Source organism: Syngnathoides biaculeatus, chromosome 7, assembly GCF_019802595.1.
Source record: "Syngnathoides biaculeatus isolate LvHL_M chromosome 7, ASM1980259v1, whole genome shotgun sequence".
In the NCBI taxonomy this organism is placed as follows: domain Eukaryota; kingdom Metazoa; phylum Chordata; class Actinopteri; order Syngnathiformes; family Syngnathidae; genus Syngnathoides; species Syngnathoides biaculeatus.
Genome location: NC_084646.1, coordinates 22,524,725 through 22,547,942, shown reverse-complemented (window position 1 = coordinate 22,547,942; position 23,218 = coordinate 22,524,725). Strand labels below are relative to the sequence as shown.

Here is a 23,218-nt window from a genome sequence, read left to right as displayed (position 1 = left end):
TCAACTCCATTGGAAAAATATGAGCAAAGACACTCAATTTGCACTTCTTTCGCATCTGCTCTGGCCAAAGTGATTCAGAAGACATCTCACATTGTACATCACACAGTACAGTCCAGTACGTCACGAGTCAAGCTTTCACCATGACCGGAGGAAGACAGAGGAAAATTTAAGAAATTTTAACACAACCACATATTCGCTTTACTCATGAAGGGGTGAACATAGCTGAAGGTCTGCTCGGAGGAGAACCGCATTGTTGTGTACAAAAAACTACAGAAGCAAACTCACTCCGCACTGAACTTTATGAGACACCTCTTGACAACCCAGACTTGATTCTTTTCACAGACGGATTTGCAGTAACCCAACCCACAGAAACAGGTTTTGAAGAAGCGCAAGCAGAAAGAATTCCAGGCACCCAGTCAGGACAAAGCAGAAATTTTGGCGCTAACGGCAGCTCTCAAGTTGGCAAAAAATCAGTCAGTTAACATTTATACAGATTCGGCGTATGCGCACATGACAGTTCGTGTTGCATTAAAAGAATGGCAGCGAAACGATTTCCAAACTGCAACTGGTACACCTATTAAACATCAGGATGACATTCTAGAATTACGAGATGCTTTAATGCTCCTGACAGCGGTTGCAGTCCATAAATGCAAAGGTCACTCTCGAACTAATGATTTTGTATCAGGAGGAAATGAATCAGCAGATCGAGCAGCAAAAAAAGGTTGCGGGGTACCGACCTACACTACAGCTAACTGTAATTGAGTCTGAATGTGACAATCAACAGGAGGTGACAGTAGAAACAATTAAGTTGTAGCAGGAAAAAGCAAATCCAGAAGAAAAGAGTGTGTGTGGAAGTCGAAAAGGGGTGTCAAAGATGAAGATGGCATATGGTGAAAAGAGGGTAAGTGCATTCCATCTCAGAGACAATTGAAAAATCTAATTTTGAAGCCCATGGAACATGCCATGTAGGTGTGGATGAAACATTGAGATGACTCCACACCTGGTGGCATCCTTTCATGAGACAAATTGTTATAGGTGAACTGCAGGACTGGAGCATTTGCAGTAGGTATAACAGTATGCCTACAACGAAATCACCACAGGGAGTCCATGATCATGGACGCCCCTGGTCATGTGATTTCACTGACATGATTAAAACAGTGTCAGGTTACCGGTATTTATTAGTCATAGTAGTTTCACTTTTGGCAGGGCCAGAGTCATATCATTGCAAATCTGAAACAGTAAGCATAGTGTTTAAACATTTGGTTAATCACTACATTCACAACCAGATGCTCCCCTCGAAATGAATACTTGTGAATCTGTGTGGTTAAAAGTAATTAAATGTAAATAGTCTGAACCTCGGTGTACAGGTCACGGAGCAGTTGATCACAGCAGTACGTCCTGCAGGAAAGGGGGAAACGTGGTTCTACATCTCGTCTACCCGACCTGCCAGATCTGTCTCGGGTTCAGCGATCCCTCCACCTGATGACAACCGGAAAACCACGTCTTCTCTAGTGCCGGCTGGCACCCGTTGATGATGACATTCGACAAGGAAGCTGACTGCGCCCTAGCGCGACTCATCCCAGAGGAAAAGGCCCCATGCTCGATGCATCACCCACTCTGGACGATGACCACGCTGGCACCTTTCTTAAATTTTGTTCATTTCAAGTGTCGGACTCTTTCTTTCTTTTGGGGGGGGGGGGAATACTGTCATGCTCCTGGATTCCAGCCCGGGCTGCATGTGGCCAGCTAATCAGAAGGCGCACACCTGCGCCTAATGACCACTGATTAGACCCAGTACATATAAGACCTGGGGGACAACTACTCCTTCGCCAGATCGTTGCCTCTCATGCCTCGTTCACGGACTACCGTATGCCTGACGTCTACCTTCCGTGTACCGACCCACGCCTGTTCCCTGACCAACCTCGTAAGCTTGCCGCTACAGCTACTTCTGCTTGTTTGGACTGACTCACTGATTACCGACCTTGGAACAAATAAAGGCTTCCTCTGTACTCCCTGCTTGCCTCTGGAGTCATGCATTTGGGTCCGCCCTCGAGTCTCGTTCATGACAGGTGTACCCATTTTTGCATCATCACACCAATAAATGTGTCAAGTAAATTCCATGTCTACATATTTTAATGTGTAGCTATGGAAACCCCTCATGGAAAATTGACAAATTTGTGGGTCTATTTTATCATGTGATGTTATTGATTTTCAAAGGAAACAACCATCCATAGCAATATATTTATTACCCGAAAGATCCAGGGTTGCCTACCAGCCCCAACACACAGGGATCACACCGCACCGGCCACCAGCCAGTATTAACTACCTGTCCCCGGGTTTGGTAGGTGGAGCCTCTCACCACCCCACCTCCGCCCAGACGGGGCTGGGACGAAAACCCCACACCCACCTAGGAAAAGGAGAATGCAACCACAGCAGAACACAAGAAATGGAGAGGAGGACGCAGGCCCAAGGACCAATAGCGGGGCTCCACTACCTCTTGCCTCCAATCGGGATGGGGGACCGAAGTGGACGCAACTGGCACCACTCCACCACCCTTGGAACATGGGCTAGTATACCATCAATGTCTGCTGGAAGGTCCAACCAATGACACCCAATGATCACCCAGCCAAAATTGGGGAGGAGTAAAGGCAGTCCCACCCCCATACACAGGGATAAGAAGAGAAGCTAACCATTCCATGCATGTCCTTTCACTGTGCAAATGACTCTGTGAGGGTGGGGGGGGGATAAATGAATACAAAAACATAAAACAAATTCATCCATCCATCCATTTTCTTTGCCGCTTATCCTTGTTGTAGCCAAGTACGACGGTCGTTATTCCGTATCAAGGTCCAGAAAGTCAGCCACATCGGCCAGGGTGCTCCACAGGTGTTCCCCCATCAGCGTGGTCGGTTCTTGAGCACAGTTGAAGAGATGATGCATATCGTGGGGGGCCGACGTCACACAATGGTCATTTATCAATGATGTTGTTCTCGAGTCGATGCTGATACTTGTTGAGTAGCCGCTGATCATCACAAGAGTCGCGGAGCATGCTGGAGCCTATCCCAGCTGTCAACGGGCAGGAGGCGGGGTACACCCATCGAGGCCAACAGTTGCACTCACAATCACAATTTAGAGTGTACAATTAATGTTGCATGTTTTTGGGATGTGGGAGGAAACTGGAGTGCCCAGAGGGAACCCACGTAGACACGGAGAGAACATGTAAACTCCACACAGGCGGGTCCAGGATAGAACCCAGGACCTCAGAACTGTGAGGCCAACACTTTACAGCTGCTCCACTGTGTTGCTTACATAAAATAATTGTTTTCAAAAATTAAAGTTTCCAAGGTAAAGTAAAATGTTAGTCTGCAGACCTTGCAGATATAAGAAAAAAGACATTAAGTGATGCTATTGTTATTCAATTTATTAAAACATTTTCTCAAATGAAGTATGACAAAAAAAGTAAAATACGAGTCTATGCTTGCTTTATTATCAAACCATTAAATAGTTTCCTACCATTCAGCACAGCAGCATATCAAATGTAAGAAGAGTAAGAATAACTTAAGAAAAAAGGAGCATTACAGAGGATGAATTTATAACTGAACCCTTTCGATTAAAACATACATTTTTTTTCCTATAGCACAAAACTAGCTTGAGGATGTTGTCATATCTGTGTCAAGAGGATCATGCCTGTGGATTTATATTTGCTGTAAGTGATGAATAATATAGTGATGAAGTCACTGAGACTTCAGGTTAGCATCACAACATCTGCTGGTATACTGAAAAAGACACAACTACGTCATGAATTAAATTGTACTATATAGTCTTGTGACAGAAGATCAGCATAACATGGGAACAACCTATTGACTTATGCAAGAATCTCATTGGGTGTTTTGGCACAGGTCATATCCTATATTAACAGGGAGTGCAGCTTTAAAACTGATTAATAAGTAAACATTCGGCAATTTTGAGTTTTTGTATATCTCTCTGTTAGGAATGCCAAGCATACCGCTATTGCGTCCCTCTGTTTTTTGACCATGAGGGACAATTGATTTATTATTTAAAAAAAAGAAAGACAACAGGGAAAGTTTCCAGCAGGTGGAAGAGCCTCAGTAGTCATAAGCTGTAAAACACAAAGAGAGGCGCTGTTACCTGTGGCTCACTTAACGAAGAAGAGGAGCAAGTGGTCCACTTCAAAAAGAGGCTGGAGTGCCAGAATGATGTTTCATGCAGGCATGCAGTCACACCAGGGTAGTCTTACTTTCTATCGTGAGGATGCAGGTGCTCGCCGCCGTGCCTCGGCTGTTCACTGCCTTGCACATGTACTCGCCCTCGTCCTCAGGGAAGGTCTCTGGCAGGTAGAGGCAGTACGTCTCCCCTCTCTCGATGTACTGGTAGTCTTCACAGTCTTGGAGCAACTCTCCCTCAAACCACCAGGTCACCTCCGGCTTGGGCTCCCCAGTGATCTTGACAGTGAAGCGGACAGGTTCCGAGTCCACTACTGACTGGTTTTTGAGTGGTTTTTTGAACCACGGGGCACCCGACCTGGCATGATCTTCATCGTCCTCGTAGGAGCCATTCACAATGCTTGCCTCATCCTCTACGTCATCCTCCTTTTTCTGTCAGTAGATGGAAAAAAATCATCCACCACCATAGCATTCTTGATACCTTAATTTTTGAATGTGAAAATCCTACTTTTTGGAGAGCAGCATCAATCTCCTGTTGTTCAAACTGCATTCTCTGTAGCTTCTGCTCCTCTATCCGCCTTTTCTCCTCATCTTCTCTGGCTTTGGCCATTTGTTCAAACCTGGCTCGCATGTCCACCTTCTGTTTGAATGGAGACTCCTCCCCTCTTGACAAAGTATTTTGACTGTCTTCATCTTCCTAAAAAAACAACAAACAAGACAATTATTATACTCCTTTTCCAATACATGGTACGCTTTCCAAATGTATAAACACTTTTTAATTTGCAAATGCAGGTATTGTATTAGCCAGATGTCCAAGGGTATCAAGCCACTATCGTAAGGACAATGTAAATTAGTGCTCATCCACGTCTATGTCCATTTTCCAACCCAATTTATCCTCACAAGGGTCACAGGAGTTCTGTAGTCTATCACAGCAAACTTCGGGCAAAAGACAGACTACACCCTGAACTCATTGGTCAAACTGAGTTGTCATTGTAAGAAAAGAGGATGCATGGCCAGAATCAAAAGCCCCTGCCTGTAGAGTTTGTCAGTGCAAGCACCCCCCCATCAGAGACCATTTCAATCAATGGGGGGCATAAAAGTTAATCTCTCAAAAGCAGGGCGCACCCAAAAAAGTTTTAAAACCACTGATCTAACCTAAAAGGATTAGTTTCAGAGCCTGAACTGGTTGCCAGCCAGTCGACAGTCCACATGTAAACAAAAGACTATTCTCACTCACATTCACGCCTTCAGGCAATTTCGAGCCTTTAATGAACCTACCACGCATGTTTTTGGGATGTGGTTGAAACACACGCTGGCACAAGAAAAATGCAAACATCTGAACTTCACACAGGCAAGGCCAGATTTGAACAAAGGTTCTCAGAACTATGATAGAGATGTCCAACCAATTGTCCACCGTGCTACCGTTTTAAGACATATAATGTGTAATTATGAAATTTATATATTATTCACTAGTCACTGATGATGTAGTACACATGCCTAAATTTGGTGCAGGCAACGTGGGATTGATTGCCCTGCAAAAGACTAGCGACCAGTTCAGGGTGTAGTCCGCCTTTCGCTTGAAGCTACCTGGGATGGGCTCCAGCTTTCCCATGACTCTTGGGAGGATAAATGGCTTGGATAATGGATGGATATTATTTACTTATATACATTTTCCACACTGCTTATCCTCTGTAGGGTTGGACCCTCTCCCACCTAACTGCAGAGAGGAGGCGGAGTACACGGGCAACTGGTTGCTAGCCAATCAAATATGATATTTATATCCATCCATCCATTCATCCATTTTTCTGTACCACGTACCCTCACTAGAGTTGTGGGCATGCCTATCCCAGCTATCTTCGTACAACCTGAACTGGTCGCTAGCCAATCACAGGCCGATAAACAACCATTTGCACTCAAACACTGGCTAGTGCATCATATCTGCAGTTAGCCTTGTTGTATGAAGTGATGAATCCTGCTCGGATAAGAGGCGAAACGCCTTCTAAGACAAGCTCAACACTCCAATTGGGATCTTTCAGGTTGTCGTACCTCCTGGAAACGTTCAGCTTCTCGCTCTTTAATTTCATCGTCGACAGCCTTCCTTCGAGCTCGCTCCATGTCAATCTTCTTCTGAATCTCCTCATCAGTCAGCTGCTTGATCTTTTCAAACTTGGACTTCAGGTTCTTGGCCTGGATGGAGCCCGTCCTCTTGAGCTTCGTCAATTCTTCGTACTCTCTGTTTACAACGTTGGCGCTTTCATTCACTTCTTCCTGTGAAATAGAAAAGGTTATTTATTTGCTTTCTTTGTTGTCTTATTTTTGGACAAAAGTATTGAGACAACGGGCCATTACAACACCTGGAAATGGAAGAAAATATGGAGTTGTTACGGGCTAATATTCAACTCTGATTGAGCCTTACCTCGCCCATCTCTTGTCGGAGTTGCTCAAACTCCTGCTTCTCTTGCTCCAATTTCTGTTTGCGCTCCTCTGCTTTGCGCCGCTTTTCGGCCTCCTCCTTCTCCTTCAACAGCTCCTCAAAGTTCATCTCCAGTTTTCCCGGGTGCAGTGCCTCCTGAGATTCGGTCCTCACCAATTCACCCTCATCATCGAGAACCTGCGCACATAGATAAACTGTCCAAAATCACAGAGCAGAGCCCCTTCCAATGGATTACCATTTTTACCAACAAATACAAAGTACATAAGATGATTTTTTGTAATATAATTTTGATGGTTATAGCTTCCAACTTAAAAAAAAAAATTACAGTCTAAATTAGAAGATTACATCAGAAGCAATCAAAATTATTTTTAATATAGAAATTGCCTCGTTTTGGCCCATATTGCAGCAACTGTCTGCATCTGGAGGCTGGGGGGGACCAATAATTTATTGTGATGTTGCATCTTTTGATATATAACTAGGATTGTGAAACACAAGTCAACAAGCGTTGGGATTGTTGGCCCACCAAGAGGGGTTAAAACACAAAAAGGCTCTCCTGCCGTTCACCAGAATTGAGCGGGTGGCTACTAACCATGGAGTGGCCAGGTATTTCAATATTAATTGATGAAACTACATACCACAGTTAGAAATTCCAAATCCAGCTGCCCTGTAAGGCTTAAGGTGTTTATTGCCTGTGCATGTAATCAACAAACCACATAGATGTCAAACTTAAAACATCTCACGGATTCATTTTCATGTAGGTTATGTAGAAAAAATCCTGACAGAATGGTACCTTTAAAGGACAGATTGGGTCTCTGCTCGTTTCCTGTTTCAATTTCAGGCCAGAGAAGAATAATGCTATCAACCAAACACACAGAACAATAGACTATGTGCAGAATCCCTTCCTATCCGCTGTATGAAGTGAAATACGCATTTTGTAGTGCTTTTCGAATGTGTATTGAGTATACAGGTGATGGCGTGAAGTGGCCGGATGAATCCTGCAATTCATCTTGTAAAGTAGTTGATGTAGAACAACACATCAAAACAAGGATGGACATAAAGTTAGATTGTACACTGTGAAAGCAAGCACAGAATTTACAGCTCTCCTAAATAGTGTTCAAAAGCTATTTTCATTTGATTTATGAGTGAACTATATGGTCCTCTGTATAAAAGTCCCTTTAAAGTGATTAAAGCGAAAGGAATGAGTGACTGATTCCAAACACAGCCGTAATCTTTGGGCGTGAGGACTTACCATGCTTTTGCGTGCCTCAGCAAAGAGTCTCTTCTCCTCTTCCAGTCTCTTCTTTGCCTCGTCCTCTGCCTTCTTCTGCTCTTCTTCTCTTCTCTGGCGCTCAAGCTCCTCAAAACTGGCACAGATCTTTCCGGGTTCGCTGCCCTCTAGGTTCAATAAGGCCATCAAAGCCTCGTCATCCTCGTCGACAAGCTGTGTGATGACAAAAAGGAAATTTGAACAGTCTAGTCTACAACATATGGACTAAAGTATTGAGACAAACCTCTTAATTGGTCACATACTCTAAAGGATCTGCTGTATCTTAATCCTTTATCTCACCATGATATATTTGACGGGCATACACACGACTGCAGTGAAGAGAGCCACAGACACCAATCAAACCCCTCAAGCACAATGGAATGAATGAATGAAATAGTTTGATCGCACCATACATTTTACTTGTACTTGAGCATTTATGTTAAAAAGAAAAAGATACTTTTACCCTTTTAATATGATTAACTTGCCACTTGCTACTGTTGTTTGCGCATTAATGCTTGTGTGATCTATTTTTAGACTTCATCTTCAACATCCATATAGAAAGTCCACGTATTTGCTCAGATCCAACATAACTTAGTCATTTGACTCCAATTTATCAATCAGACACTACAAGGCAGTCACATGACTGCACGCAAAGCCTTCATGAGCCAATCAAGATGACTACTTCCACCCATCCATTTTCTGAGCCATTTATCCTCACGAGGGTCACGGGAGTGCTGGAACCTATTCCGGCTATCATCAGACAGGAGGCGGGGTACACCCTGAACTGGTTGCCAGCCAATCGCAGGGCACATGGAGACAGGCAACAGTCGCGCTCAGAATCACACCTACAATTTAAAGTGTCCAATGAATGCATGTTTTTGGGGACGTGGGAGGAAACCGGAGTGCCCAGAGAAAACCCATGCAGGCACAGGGAGAACACGCAAACTCCATACAGGTGGGGCTGGGATTTGAACCCCAGTCCTCAGAACTGTGAGGCCAATGCTCTACAGCAGTGGCATCATGCAAATTTTTGTATGGATGAATTTGACTGGCTTTGTCCTGTCCTCAAATTGAAAGAACACCTTTGGATTGATTTTCGAGTACACAGTGAGACAGGCTTACTTGTCCGCCACCAGTGTGTGACCTCACAAATACAATATGCTTCTGGAAGAATGTGCAAAAATTCCCATTGACCTAAGCTTATACCTTGTTGAACCCCTTCCCACAAGAGATGAAGCTGTTATAACTCCAAAGGGTAGATGAACATAATATTAAATACATTCAGAATGCGATATAACTTCAAATTGTATGTGAGTTAAGACTGGTGAGTGAACACCTTTGTCAGTATACAAGTAATTAGTCTCTGTCTTCAATGAACGTGATGTGCATATTTTTGGAATATGTGAGGAAGCCAGAGTAGCCAGCAAAAACCCACAAAGGCAAGGAAAGAATATCCAGCAAAAACCCACAAAAGCAAGATCAAAGGAAAGTGGACCCAAACCCCACATAGAAATGTCTAAGCCAAGTTCAAACCTGGAGCCTCAAAACCGTGAGGCAGATGTGCTCGCCGTTATTCTACTGTGTTGCCCTGAAAGCATACAACAGTCCCTAATGTGAAAATAAATGATAAGATCCCAATTCAGAGGAAAGTAAGCAGTCCTGATGGATTCATGTATTGGTTAAGAAGTATGTCTCGAATATAAATTGTATTTTTAAAAACGTGGAATAAATGTTCTAAGGTGTTAGATAATACAAGACAGAATCAAATTCTCTTTGAACCCAGATGATACTTCAGTTGTATTCAATTCCAGCAAGTATTTACCATGCTCTTCCTGGCTTCTGCAAAAGCTCTTCTCTCCTCTTCCATTCGTTTCTTGGCCCCCTCTTCAGCTTTCTTGCGCTCCTCCTCAACCCGCTGCCTCTCAAGTTCTTCAAAGCTCAACCTCAATTTTCCAGGCCGAACGTTCTCCTTGTCGTCTGGGGGTGGTGCCTGAGGGCCTTCCTCATCTTCTTCCTGGAATGACACAAACAGGCTGCAAGCATGTATTAACCATGCAGAAATGATACTCTCACTGGCCACAACATTACGCACACCAACTTAATAAGGCCAAGTAGAAAAACTTCTGAACTGCGGTAACAGTCTGTTTTCTCAAGAAGTTAAAAGTGTGCGTGTGTGTGTAGTTCAGTTCTACACTATACTGCAACCACATTGATGACCCCGTTTTGCTCCTGTGTCCTGCCTGCCCCTCAGATCTTTTAAATGCATTATCAGAATCCGAATCAGCCTTAATCACCAAGTATGTAACAACACACAAGGAATTTGTTTCCAGCAATCGGTGGCGCCCGGGTACAACATTCACGTTGAGTATTGAGAAGAAGAGCAAACAAAGTAACAAGAACGAAGAACAGTAGACATTCAATTATTAGGTAAGTATACCTTATAAGATTCACACTTGTGCAAAGATGCAGTCTTCTAGCATTAAGAGCAGTCAGAGTGGGTCAACCCCTCACATTATGTTAACCTTATGCATTGTGCCCTTACCCGTTCGTGGTTCGCAGTTATAGCCCAGTGTAATGACTATTCTGCAAAGGGTGCAAGTTATACACACACACACAAACATTTTTTTCATCCACTGATCTATGTGGGGTGATGAGAGTTGGGTCAGGAAGGCATGGCTGTGGGGTAACAATGCTTGGCAGCCCTAACCTACCTACCATCCTCATGGGCCAGTCAAGATTTAACTGCACTTCACCACTCAGGGGCGAGTTATTCACAGAGTAAGATCATTGATTGCCAGTTGCCAGTGGTAGGGCACATCGAGCAATGAAATTTGGTCAGGTGCACATGAGGGTTTAGGCCCTTGTGCCCTGCTCCAGGTGGCCAATTTTGAGGAAGATCAGTGGGGCTGGTGGACCACCCTGAGTCCCTCATTGTGGATGGTGTCCATTGACCAGGGAAACCCTTTTTTCACAGAGTGTAGCACTACTGTCCCATACAACACACTATATTATATTATCTTTTCACTGTCTTCGCTTTTTATTTTTTGGGTCACTTCCCTATAAAACTTTGTTCGGTCCGACTGAATCTTCAATAAAAAGCCATCAGAATATAAGGAATCACAGTGGCATCTTAAAAACTCCACTGTGGCACAGTAAAACTGTTATTTAATGTGTTAAATTTCTCAGTTGATAAAACAATTGTAATTCTAAATGCAAAGTATGGAATGTTTGATAACTATATTTTGTCCAAGGTTATTTTGTCAGGTCTCTGGAACCCAAAAAAAAAAAAAGAGGCTGTATTAAATTTAGATTTACCAATCCCAATCGGGCCTCTTCAAAAGCTTTTTTCTCCTGCTCCAGGCGGCGCTTGGCTTCCTCCTCAGCTTGCTTTCTCTTCTGCTCCTGCCTTTCCCTCTCCAATTCTTCAAATGTCATCTTCAGCTTTCCTGGAGACATCTGCGCCTTCTCCACAGTCTTTTCCTCTTCCTCCTAACAGGGAAAAAAAGACAAGAAAGAAGATTTGAAGCTAGTTCTACTAGTGTAGCTTCGCTATTAATTTGCCTTTATGTCTTAACCTCTGGGACAATCGAGCGTCGCTTGGCCTCCCTGAAAGACCGTCTGTTTTCATCATAGCGTCTCTTCTTTTCTTCCTCAGCTGACTTCTTTAGCTCCTCTTCTCGACTCTTCTCCATGTCCTCAAAGTTCATCTTGATTCTGCCTGGAGCTCGGGATGCCTTAGCAGGAACCACCCGAACCAGGATGGTGTCATCTCCTTCCTATAATTTACAGTTTTTATCATTAGTCTGGTGCTACCCATGAGTCAAAAGCTTTATTAACTGAACATGGTACTATTTTACTAAATGACTTCATTTACTATAACGCTGTCATGCACATTGGCCTAGCAATTAACACGTCAACCCATAGTTCAAATCCCGATTATGTTCCATTGTGAATTTCCTTGAGATACTCTCGGGTCTTTCCACATTTCTAAAAATGTGTATGTTTTGAAAATGTTTAATTATAGACGTGAATGTGAGTGTCAATGTTTGTTTCTCAATATGTGCCCTCTGGCTGACAATCAATTCAGGCTGTATCACACCGCTTTCCCAAAATCAGTTGGGATAGGCTTCAGCTCACCCGTAATACTCACGAGGAGGCTGTCATATGTTTAAAATAAAAATCAAAGCATTTGACCCAACGGTAGCATATACAGGCTGAATGGGAGGGGTCCAGTAACTGATCCTTGTGGGACCCATAAGTGATTGCCATTCAATTAGATTAAACAATTCCAATGGTTACAAAATAACACCATTCCTCCAGGTCGGGCCTGAACCATTTAAGGCTTGTTCCATTCAGTCGTACCCACATTTCCAGCTTGTTCTGCAGTATGTTATGATCTGCAATATCAAAACCCGCACTGAGATCCAACAATACCAGAATTGACATCTTTCCTGATTTTGTATTCAAACTTATATTATTTAACAATTATATAAGAGTACAGTTCTTACTGTCTTCTTCTCTTCCTTTCGGCTTGTCCCGTTAGGGGTCGCCAAAGCATGTCATCTTTTTCCATCTAAGCCCATCTCATGCATCTTCTTCTCTAACACCCACTGTCCTCATGTCCTCCCTCACAACATCCATCAAGATTTTCTTTGGTCTTCCTCTCGCTCTTTTGCCTGGCAGCTCCATCCTCAGCACCCTTCTCCCAATATACTCATTCTCTCGCCTCTGAACATGTTCAAACCATTTAAATCTAACTCATCAGAGTTTGTACTGTGATGAGTTTTAAAAGCTAATTGAAATTTGGAAAACAAAAACTCTAGAACTCAAGAAATTGCGGAGTTGATTAAAATTACAACAATCTTGGCTATGAAAAGGTAGATTTGAGATTCTTCTATAGCTTGCTGACATGAAAGCAACCAGATTTTGTATTTTGTTTTTAGAAGTGGTTTGATGGCAGTTACTTTAAAAGCTTTAGGAAACTCGTCTGACTGAAGTGAGCATTTGATTATATGCTGCTGTAAATCAATGAGCGCAGAGTTCTCAACAATGTTAAAAAACAACACTCAGAACAAGAATTTAAACTAAGAGTCAGAATTACCACAGGTATGTGAGGACAAAAACTTAAAAAAATTTAAATACTAATGAATTAATAAAAATAGGCAGCACAGTGCAGCAGCTGTAGAGCATTGTCCTCTCAGTTCAAATCCCACCCCCACCCATGTGTGCATTTGCATGTCCTCCCTGTGCTGGAGTGGGTTTTTTGCAGCCACTCTGGTTTCCTCCCACATCCCAAACACATGCATTAATTGTTGACTCTAAATTGACCATAGGTGTGATTGTGAATGCGGCTGTTGTCCGTCTCCATTTGCCCTGCAATTGGGTGGGAACCAGTTCAGGGTGTACCCTGCCTTATGCCCAATGGAACCTGAGATAGGCTCCAGCACTTGACCCTTGTGAGGATAAGCAGTTCAGAAAATGGATCGATGAATAAAAATAGAAGTTGAGCTTGTGTTCTGGTACACAGGATTGCATCTGCAAATGTGCATATTTGCTTCACAGTTCATTTTGCAGATTTTGATAGGAGAATATGCAAAATGCAAAGATAAATTCAGCACCGATCAGGTTCATGAAAATGAATAAACTGTGAGGTGGCACGGTGGACCAGCTGGTAAAGTGTTGGCCTCACAGTTCTAAGGTCATGGGTTTGATCCTGGCCCCACCTGTGTGGAGTTTGCATGTTCTCCCCATGCCTGCGTGGGTTTCGTCCAGGCACTCCGGTTTCCTCCCACATCCCAAAAAACATACAACATTAATTGGACACTCTCAATTCCCCCTAAGTGTGATTGTGAGTGTGGCTGGTTTTTTTTTTTCTTTTTGAGGCTGAGTTCTACTTCGTGAGGACGGATTGTATAAAGGGCTACATGACAAGTTTGCGGCAAACTTCACAGTCAGAGTACATTATACATAAAATATTTTTGTTTAATTTTATGATTATATTAAACATTTCATGTAAGTCAGATTGAAAATTTAAAGCACAAATAATAATAATAATAATAATAATGATGACAATGAGAGGCCCCATGGCTCAGTGGTTAGAGCATTGGTTTGGTAAACCAGGGGTTGTGAGTTTGTATGCCACTGGGCCCTTCACTCCCCGAGAGCAGTTGCGTCAGGAAGGGCATCCGGTGTAAAAACTGTGCAAAAAAAATATGACCATTCATCTGAGATGTCACTCTCTGGCAACCCCTAACGGGACAAGCTGAAAGAAACATAATAACTAAATAGTAACTGTGCTGTTTTTTGGACATGCCTTGCAGACGCCTTAAGTGGCCCTTGCGAGCAACCATGCGACCCCTAGCATAGAGCCTTGAAACTTTGACATAGTTGTCATATCACCTTATTGCTACTTGACTACTAGTGGCACGATGGAGCAACTTGTGAGAGCGTCTGCTTTACATTTCTGAGGACAGGGATTTAAATCCCAGCCCCACCTGGGTGGGGTTTGCACGTTCTCCTCGTGCCTGCATGTTTTTTTTTTCCGGCACTCTGGTTTCCTCCCACATCCCAAATACATGCATTAATTGGAGACTCTAAATTGCCACTAGGTGTGATTGTGAGTGTGAATGGTTGTTTGTTTCTATGTGTCCTGTGATTGGCTGGCAACCAGTTCAGGGTGCACCCCGCCTCTCACCCAAAAATAGCTGGGATAGGCTCTAGCACTACCACGACCCTCCTGAGGATAAGCGGCTCGTAAAATGGATGCACCAACCATTAATTTAAGAAATGTCATGTCAGTTACATATAATACATAATTGTGTGGCTGAGCGTGTTAGGCTGAGAGGGTAACTGTTGACTTGGTGTGACCATTTGCAGTGTGTCAGTGTGATTGACAGTCAAAGATAAGACAGTCTAATTTGGTCACACGGGGAAAAGGTCCATCGCCACAGGGAGGTGTGGAAAAACTGTTGCCAGTCACATTCTGTCTACACCTCAAAGTTCTGGGAGTGTGCTATTTCACTTGTTTTCTATATGAACAGCTCAACTCTAAAACTTAGCAGGACACAAATGAGACAATAATAGGTCAAGGTAATATTGGAGGTAGAAAATGATCCCTTTGCAAGCACATAAAATCTCGCAAGCTTTTGCTTTCGCAGTATCGGCAAATTTTGGGAAACTTTTAAGAAAAATGAAAAAATGGAAGTGATAGTGAGAAGAACTTTTGAGTTCCTGATACCAAAAGGTTGCTGTGGCCCTTGTTTATGTTTTCATCGCACTCATCAGTTAAGGGCATGGTAAATGGCATTGATTGTGTTAATTATTGCCACAACTGCTTGTATTTCAAGCATCATTCATCCATCCATTTTTCTGAGTCGGTTATCCACACAATGGTCGCGGGAGTGTTGGAGCCTACCCCAGCAGGTACCTTCGGGCAAGAGGTGGGGTAAACCCTGAACTGGTTGTCAGCAAAATCACAGGGCACATAGAGACAAACCACGGACCGAGCATTCAATATTTTATTTTCTAATCTAAATTGAAAAATATTTTTGATACTTTTAAAAACCTAACCCTCCAGCCAGGTGAGGCAATTGAAAAATGATTTGTATTTGCAATGCCAACCTGGCTGCGGACAGCCTTTGAGGTACAGAGTTGTATTATATCCAGGTATATTTCAATAAATTAGAATATCCACCCATTCATTTCTTTTCTTCACGAGGGTCGCAGGCGTGCTCGATCCTATCCCAACTATCTTCATGCGAGATGCAGGGAACACCCTAAAATGGTCACCACCCAATCACAGAGCACATATAAATACTCAGTACACAAACTGAGCATACAGTATGTAAGTATACATAGTCAATGAACAAGATATTTAAATTGACACATTGATCTATTTTGTGATCGGATCAGAGATTATTATCTACTTTTAAACTATCTGATGGGTCGTGAAAATCCTAATCCTGTAAAGCCTATTATAGACAGGTACATTTTAATAAATTTGAGTATTCTATTTCCTGAAGCCATCTATCTATCTATCTATCTATCTATCTATCTATCTATCTATCTATCTATCTATATCTATCTATCTATCTATCTATCTATCTATCTATCTATCTATCTATCTATCTATCTATCTATCTATCTATCTATCTATCTATCTATCTATCTATCTATCTATCTATCTATCTATCTATTCACCATTTGCTAGGAATGTTGTATTATTTAACTCGTTGCTATTTCACATTGTAGAGTCTTATGTCCATTTGCTTCTGTTTTGCTTTGTTTTCCTCTGTTGTCTGCAGCCATGTGGGCATTGCAAATGTGTTAAGGTTCAACAAATGAATAAATTATGTGGCTCCATAGACTGCTCTTAAATTTAACAGGAGGAGGTGTGAAGTATTTGTGATATGGAGAAGTATTTTCATGGGAGGATAAAAAAAAAAGACTGTACATTGCAAACACTTATTTTTCAATGTAAGGTGTCTTGGCTTACAATTACTGGCTGCATGCTAACACAATACAGTATATACTTTTGATTCATCCATTACAGATACAAACCCAGATATTCTTATAAACACCTAAAGAGTATTTGCATTACACTTAATTGCACCGACACAACAAATGCACAACATATCAACATGGGCTCCATTGGGAAGTTCCCTCGAGACGTGCTCTCTGCACCCCCAAGCATTCGGTTAAGTCAGACCATTGTTGGTGTGTTTGTGTGCTACCCAATACAAGTAAAACGGCCACATTCAATATGGTGGATGTACTGACGTATCCCTATCAATAGTCAACACGTTTATAAATAAAGCTTCAGAAAATGGAGTACTGAATTTCTGAACAGACCCCAAATATCGAGACTAAAATAAGATTGGTTTAAGACAGCATGACGTCACCACAGGAAGCAGTTTTGGCCACAAAACATGGGGACGAAACTTGCTAACTCTTCTGCGTCCACGTTAAGGAGACCCCAGGAGAGCCCACCACCGAACTTTCACCAAACTTGTTGTTTGACTTTACATTTTTTAATAAATTGTTAATCTTTTTTTCTGGCCTAAGATATTGAAATAGTACCTCGACTAGAAAAAAAAAGGTTTGCACGGTCAGCAGATTAAACCTAGACCATGACTTTTTCCCTTTTTCCAGTTTCTAACAACCCATGCCTGCTTGGGCTCAGACCTCCACTCCTTAGCAGAACCCATTCGGTCAGCATGGTTTGCCCAGCCTGCTCATTGTCCACCTACTGCAACTTGGCAGGAAGCCTCACACCCCTCAACCTCAGCCAAAGATGATGCACATGCCTACTTGGGGGCAGACGTCTGCTCCATAGTGGAATTGAGTCAGTCAGCGGTGGAACTTGACTCCACAACAACAACAGATCTCGCTCGATCAGTGATTTACCATGTTGCATTTTGCGTATTTTTATCCTCTTGTTTTGAGCCATGTGTAAATGAATGAATGAAAAAGTACATGAATGCAGAGCCCTATCAACCAAACCCCGTTCATCAGCACAGCTCCCTCTCCCACGCTCAAAGCGTTCCTAGTCGCTTTAGGAGGACCCTATCAACCAGGAGGCACGAAATAATCCAGGGAGATCCTTTCATACTATGGTAGTTTTTTCAGTGGGGAATACAGGAACTCAAGGAACCAGAGTAGCTAGGGAAGTTCTTGCAAAGGTTCCTGTGGTGGGAAAGCTAATGGTTCTTAAATGTTGTTTTAACAGTTAAAAAAAAAAAAAAGAGTTTTAACAAAAACTACTGGACAGAAGTAGTCCTGTTTTCACTTAACAATGAGAATAAATCTTTTTTTGACACAGAACCTACCAGAGGTATTCTCTCAACTTGCTACAAATATGGTGCACTTTAGTTTAATAGAAGAAGAAATAAGGGTAAAGACGTAGCATGGTAACAGCTTGTAATCACCTGTCTGGCACTATTACATAACCATAGTAGACTGTCTGAAGGCAAGAAAACACACTTAGCTTGGTTTTGATGACAACGCATTTCCTTTTCAGTACACCATTTCTGTCTAAATATACAACAAAATAAAAAACAGCCCGAGCGAGAAATTTTAGTTTTGATCGTAAATGGTACTTTAGACTAGCTCATCCACTAAGCATCTGAGGCTTATATAAATTATTATGGATTTTACCTCCTAGCTTGGACAAGCTCCACTTTCTCAACTTGTACTTACCTCAGCTGCCTTCTTGGCCAATTCCCTTTTGATTTTGTCTTTTTCCATGTTGTCCTGGGTTTCCCTCCGCTTTCTCTCACCTTCCATCTTCTTCCTCTCCCCCTCTTGCCTTTGCTTTTCCATTTCAGCAAACTTCCCCTTTACACTACCTGAGGATTCAAGAGGATGATCTCACATTTTCAGATTTTGGATTCCAATTCTTTTGTCAATTAAGTGTCTCACCTGTGATTTTGGGGACGTAGGATTTCTCCACTTTTGCCGGCTTCACTTCTTCTTCCTCATCGCTGGAAGCAAGAAGTTCTTTTATCTGGTGGGGATCAGTGGGAAAAAGAGTGAGTGTTTACACTTTAGATGGGATCATCTCCTCGATCGCTCAGGAGCCATGCTGCTCTCTGCAAGAAGAGGTCTAATCCCTGATAATAACTGGGTCATGTGACCTGCAGGTAGGCTTTTGATTGGGCTGTTGCGGTGAGAGGAGATGAGCGTACTCTGTGTGTCCAGCCTGGCCAGTTAGTGAAGGGCAGGGGACATGGACATTTGTTCTGCTCGAGTATCACTGATAATCCGCTCTTATCGTCAGTGTATTAATGCTTTTATTTCATCACTGTCAATCTCAGACACAATAGTCTCAACAGGACATCCGCATCGCTACCATTTTAATTTGGAGCCTTGAAAATTGGTATTCATCATTACATGAGCGTCTATTTTGCCAATGACCAGAGCAAGCATCCTTTACCTCTCAGAAATCTTCATACCACTAGAATCTCCCTTTTTTCTGTGACCTAATAATGAATGATTAAACTTTTTTTTTAGAGTGGCTTCCTTGTGTTTTTTACATGGTTGCTATTATTCTGATTTTGACTCTCAGTCAGATGAGATAGGGTGCAGCTCACTTCCGATCCAAATGAGGATAAGCAGGATAGAATATGGATGGAGTGATGGAAAGAGGCACACTAGTGCTGTGGTTAGCACATCTGCCTAAAATTCAAGAGCTTTGGGATGTGCATGATGAGCATTATGGAAAATGGATGACTGAACAGATTATTTTAACAGCAAATTGGACATTAAAGCATATCATGTGTTAATCATGCACTCTCTGTGTTTAGGGATTCTACTGTGCAGGGTGTCCCAAATCATTAATTCTCCATAAAACAATGGGTTTATGTTCCAGACCAGACAGCCAAAACACTTAACAAGCAGTATAAAAAAGTAGAACAATTGTTATAACAATGATCTGCCGTACAGCAGGACTGTGAAGCCTGAACCAAAATATAACAAAGGACGACTATAAACACTTTAATTATATGGATTAGTGCTATCAAATTGCCTCCTGGCAAAATGATTTTCTGTCCCTTATGCAGTTCAGCGCTAGTTTGACAAGCTTTATGGTTGTCACACTACTCCAAGAATTAGTCAAATTTATGCAAACCATGGCAAATTTCTCATTGCAAGCTCTGTTCTTGACAAACCATGCAGTGGAAGTCCTGAACTTCTACAACAAGCGTTTTCACACAGCCAGGAAAAGTCTATTGAGATGGCTGCAATGCAACGCCATAAAGAAAAGACCAATTTGGTTGATGCTTCGGGAAGTGATAAAGCTTTTTTCAGGTTGTTCAGCATCATAATTTTACATAAGAAGAGAGAAAGTTGCTATGCATAGCATAAACCCCTGAAGGTGTGTGCCTGGCATAAAGCCTCTCAAAGGGACACTTGACTCCATCCGGGACAGAAAAAACTCTTTCCAGGGAGCAATCGTTGAATCCTGCTCCAATGTCAATTGTTGAGCCATGGGCAAGGGAATATGAAGATAAAAAAAAATGCAGATCATCAGCTATTCAAATGTTGATGACTTAATGTCTGTTCGTAAGATACCTGAAAGGAGACAGAAAACAGAAAGGGACGTGCAGAGATATATTCCCTTTCAGATTAGAAGTCAGAAATATGTGAATATATCACAAAATCACATACAATTATGTAAACAGAGGAAGCAATGTGTGTTATATGTCACAAGGTCTCACAGATAGTGGGGGCATGGTTGGCGGGCCTTGCTTCATCCATCATGCCATGTAAGACACACTCCCAGGTTAGTGGGCTTATCGGGCTTTGACCTGTTGCTTCCTGCGGTTCCACTCCCTCTCCTTGATGTACTGCTCTTTCCTCTTCTGCTGCTCGTCCCTGTTCCTCTGCCGGCTGCGCTCCTCCCTGGCCTTCTGCAGAGCCTCAAACTTTCCCGTCACATCGCCCTTGTCTTTGTTCGTGTTGGGTATGTAGCTTCTGGCCACGGGTTTTCTGGAACTGAGCAGTTTCTGCAGTAGTAAAATGGACTGATAAGAAACTTGTGAAGCTCAGTGATTGGTTAACATGAATGGTAATACATTTCATTGTTGTCTCACCTCCTTTTTAAGCATAACATCAGAAATATTTTTCTCAGTTGAGTCAGGTGGGGCTTCCTCTGACTCAGCAGCCTTAACAGTTTTCCTTCTTCTATTCTTATCACCACTATCCTTCTCCCTTCCCTTCTGTTCCGTGCCATTCATTTCTGGAACCCCAGTCTTTTTGTCCAGCACATTTGTCATCGCTTTGCTTTTTAGCCCATCATTCTTGGCGTCTGCATCACTCCCGTGTTCATTTTTACGTCGGACACCTTTCAAGCCGATCACAGCCTCAACTTGTGCCACCTCAGCCATTTTTGGACCACAGTGACAAGTTGGTTCTAATGTGGGCTGCAAAACAAAATGAGAACAGCACAAATCAAAAATAACTTTTTTCTCAACCTTTGAAAATATGATACAAAAAGCTTCCACCTTCTCCAGGATATGTTTTTCTTTTTCCAGTTTCTTTTGTGGGGCATGATTTTTCGTAGAAACGCCACAATTTCAATAAAGTGTCCCAACTAAGTCGGGGAAGACTTCAATGGTATCATGCTGTTAGCTGCTATCTTTAGCCCATTTTGGGGGCTGGGGTGACATGTGATCATTGCTATTTCTGTTTAGTGATAGGCAGTTGCACAGAGCTCATACTGGCACCCACATGTCGCTCCACAGGCCCTTGACAAAATGTCCAGACGAAGACCCAGACTACCAGATGACTGAGGACCAAAGGTCGGCCATCACTAAAACTGCCATTGTTTATTTGTGATCCAAGGTGGTGGGATGCAATTAATTAGTAAACAGCATATCATAAAAACAAAACTATTCTTACTGCATATTCAAATTCAGTCTTTGGGATATATATACATACATATAAAAAAAAATATATATATATATATAGATATATATATAGATATATATATATATATGTATATATATATCTATATATAAAACTAACACTTTCAACATCATCATTAGTGATTGGCTAGGATATTTCACATGATTTTGCGAATAGTGACCCCTGTGGAATCCATTCATGAGTTACTAAATATGATTTTCTTATATTAACTTTATATAACCTTTACACTTGTCTGCAATCAAATTTGTAGTTTCTAAGTGGAACAAAGCTTATTGTAGCAGAACAACTTTCCAAACACTACACTGACACACAGTCGCAATCATAAGTCATTCAAATCGACAATTTTTTTTAAACCAATTATTCACCTCAGTATAATAACACAAAGTATACTTGCATAAAATTTATATGTTACATTTAGTTTTAAAATTGGGTTTCTTTTGCCATTTACAATTACATGTAGCTTGGAACCTATTTGTGATAAGATAAAATTGTGAATTTACCTCTTAGCAACTGTTTTTGTTTTGTTTTGTTTTGTTTTTTTTCAAAAAGAAAAAAAATAATCCTCGAACACGTCCGTGTGGAGCCAAAGCAGACCAGTCCACTGGAGCACTGAAGAGTGGAGCGGCCGCTGTCGGTGACATGCACTTTCCATAAAAAAGTTGGTGACTTTCTCGTGTCCACTTCAGCTGTTGCCTTACGCGCGTGCACGCCCACAGACGCCCGTCCCGTTTGCCTGAAGTCGCAGCTGCAAAAATACCTGAAGCCTAAAATACAACATCCACATATCTGGACCCGTATGCTGTTTTGTTTTAATATTCACATTCTCATTATTTTGGATAACTGTATTACCAATGTTGTCATTCGTTTTATTTAAGCACAAGTTTAGTTTAATGTTAGCCATAATGCAGTATCTACAGTTAAAAGTTAATATGGATGAGAAAATCACCTATGTATCCATTTTCAACAACCCTTATCCTGGTTAGGGTTGAGCAACGCTGGAACCTATCCCAGCTGACTTTGGATGAATGGCCGACTACACCCTGAACTGGTCACCTGTTCGTCACAGGACAAAGGGACGCACGCCATCCCTGAGTGGGAACTAAACCCAGGCTGCTGCAACAGTCAGGGGAGTGTACCCACTACACCAGTGACCTGTGAGAAAATCATCCATCCATTTTCTGAGCCACTTATCCCCACGAGGGTCACGGAAATGCTGGAGTCAACTCTAGCTGTCATTGGGCAAGAGGCAGAGTACACCCTGAACTGTTTGCCAGCCAATTGCAGGGCACATGTAAACATATAACAGTCACACTCACAATCATACCGAGGGGCAATTTAGAATCTCCAATTAATGCATGTTTTGGGGATGCAGGAGGAGAACATGCAAACTTCTAACAGGCCGGGATTTGAACCCCAGTCCTGAGAATTGTGAAGCCAACGCTCTACAGCTGTGCCACCGTAATGCCTGGGGAAATCAAATCAAAATGATGAGTGCTGGAGCCTATCCCACCTGTCAACAGGCAGGCAGGAGGCAGAGTACACCCTGAACTGGTTGCCAGCCAATTACAGGGCACATGGAGACAGACAACAGTCGCAATCACACCTCGGGGCATTTAGAGTGTCCAATTAATGTTGCATGTTTTTGGCATGTGGGAGGAAACCAGAGCTCCCAGAGAAAACCCACGCAGGTGTTACGGGCCTCAGGTTTTGAGGCCAGCGTCACAAAATTGATTTTTTTTTGTTGTTGTTGCTTTGAACTGACCTCTCTTACCACTCCTCTTGAAACCCTGGAAAACAGAAGTGATGAGAAGGAGAGACAAAGTTGTTACTTCTTCCCCGGAAAGTATATTCTTTATTACAAGTATTGTACAATTTCAAACACATCACAAACACATTACCTTCTTTTAA

The 23,218-nt window shown here is 42.3% G+C and overlaps 1 protein-coding gene across 2 annotated transcripts; it reads right to left on the bottom strand.

The window, feature by feature from the left end:
* Positions 1-3,521: 3,521 nt before the first annotated feature.
* Positions 3,522-21,836, bottom strand: nexn (nexilin (F actin binding protein)). Of its 2 annotated transcripts, XM_061825159.1 has the most exons (14): positions 21,811-21,836; positions 20,476-20,805; positions 20,191-20,388; positions 18,305-18,389; positions 18,083-18,231; positions 11,461-11,661; positions 11,201-11,374; positions 9,708-9,899; positions 7,868-8,059; positions 6,601-6,795; positions 6,231-6,452; positions 4,693-4,881; positions 4,259-4,616; positions 3,522-4,120 (listed from the first exon to the last, which is right to left on the bottom strand). In XM_061825159.1, exons 2-14 carry the CDS (start codon positions 20,767-20,769, stop codon positions 4,107-4,109), a joined length of 2,463 nt encoding a protein of 820 aa, XP_061681143.1. In that variant the 5' UTR covers positions 20,770-20,805; positions 21,811-21,836; the 3' UTR covers positions 3,522-4,106. The 2 variants fall into 2 exon arrangements, with proteins under 2 accessions (XP_061681143.1, XP_061681142.1); XM_061825158.1 differs by having other exon boundaries at positions 3,522-4,616.
* Between the last annotated feature and the right edge of the window lie 1,382 nt (positions 21,837-23,218).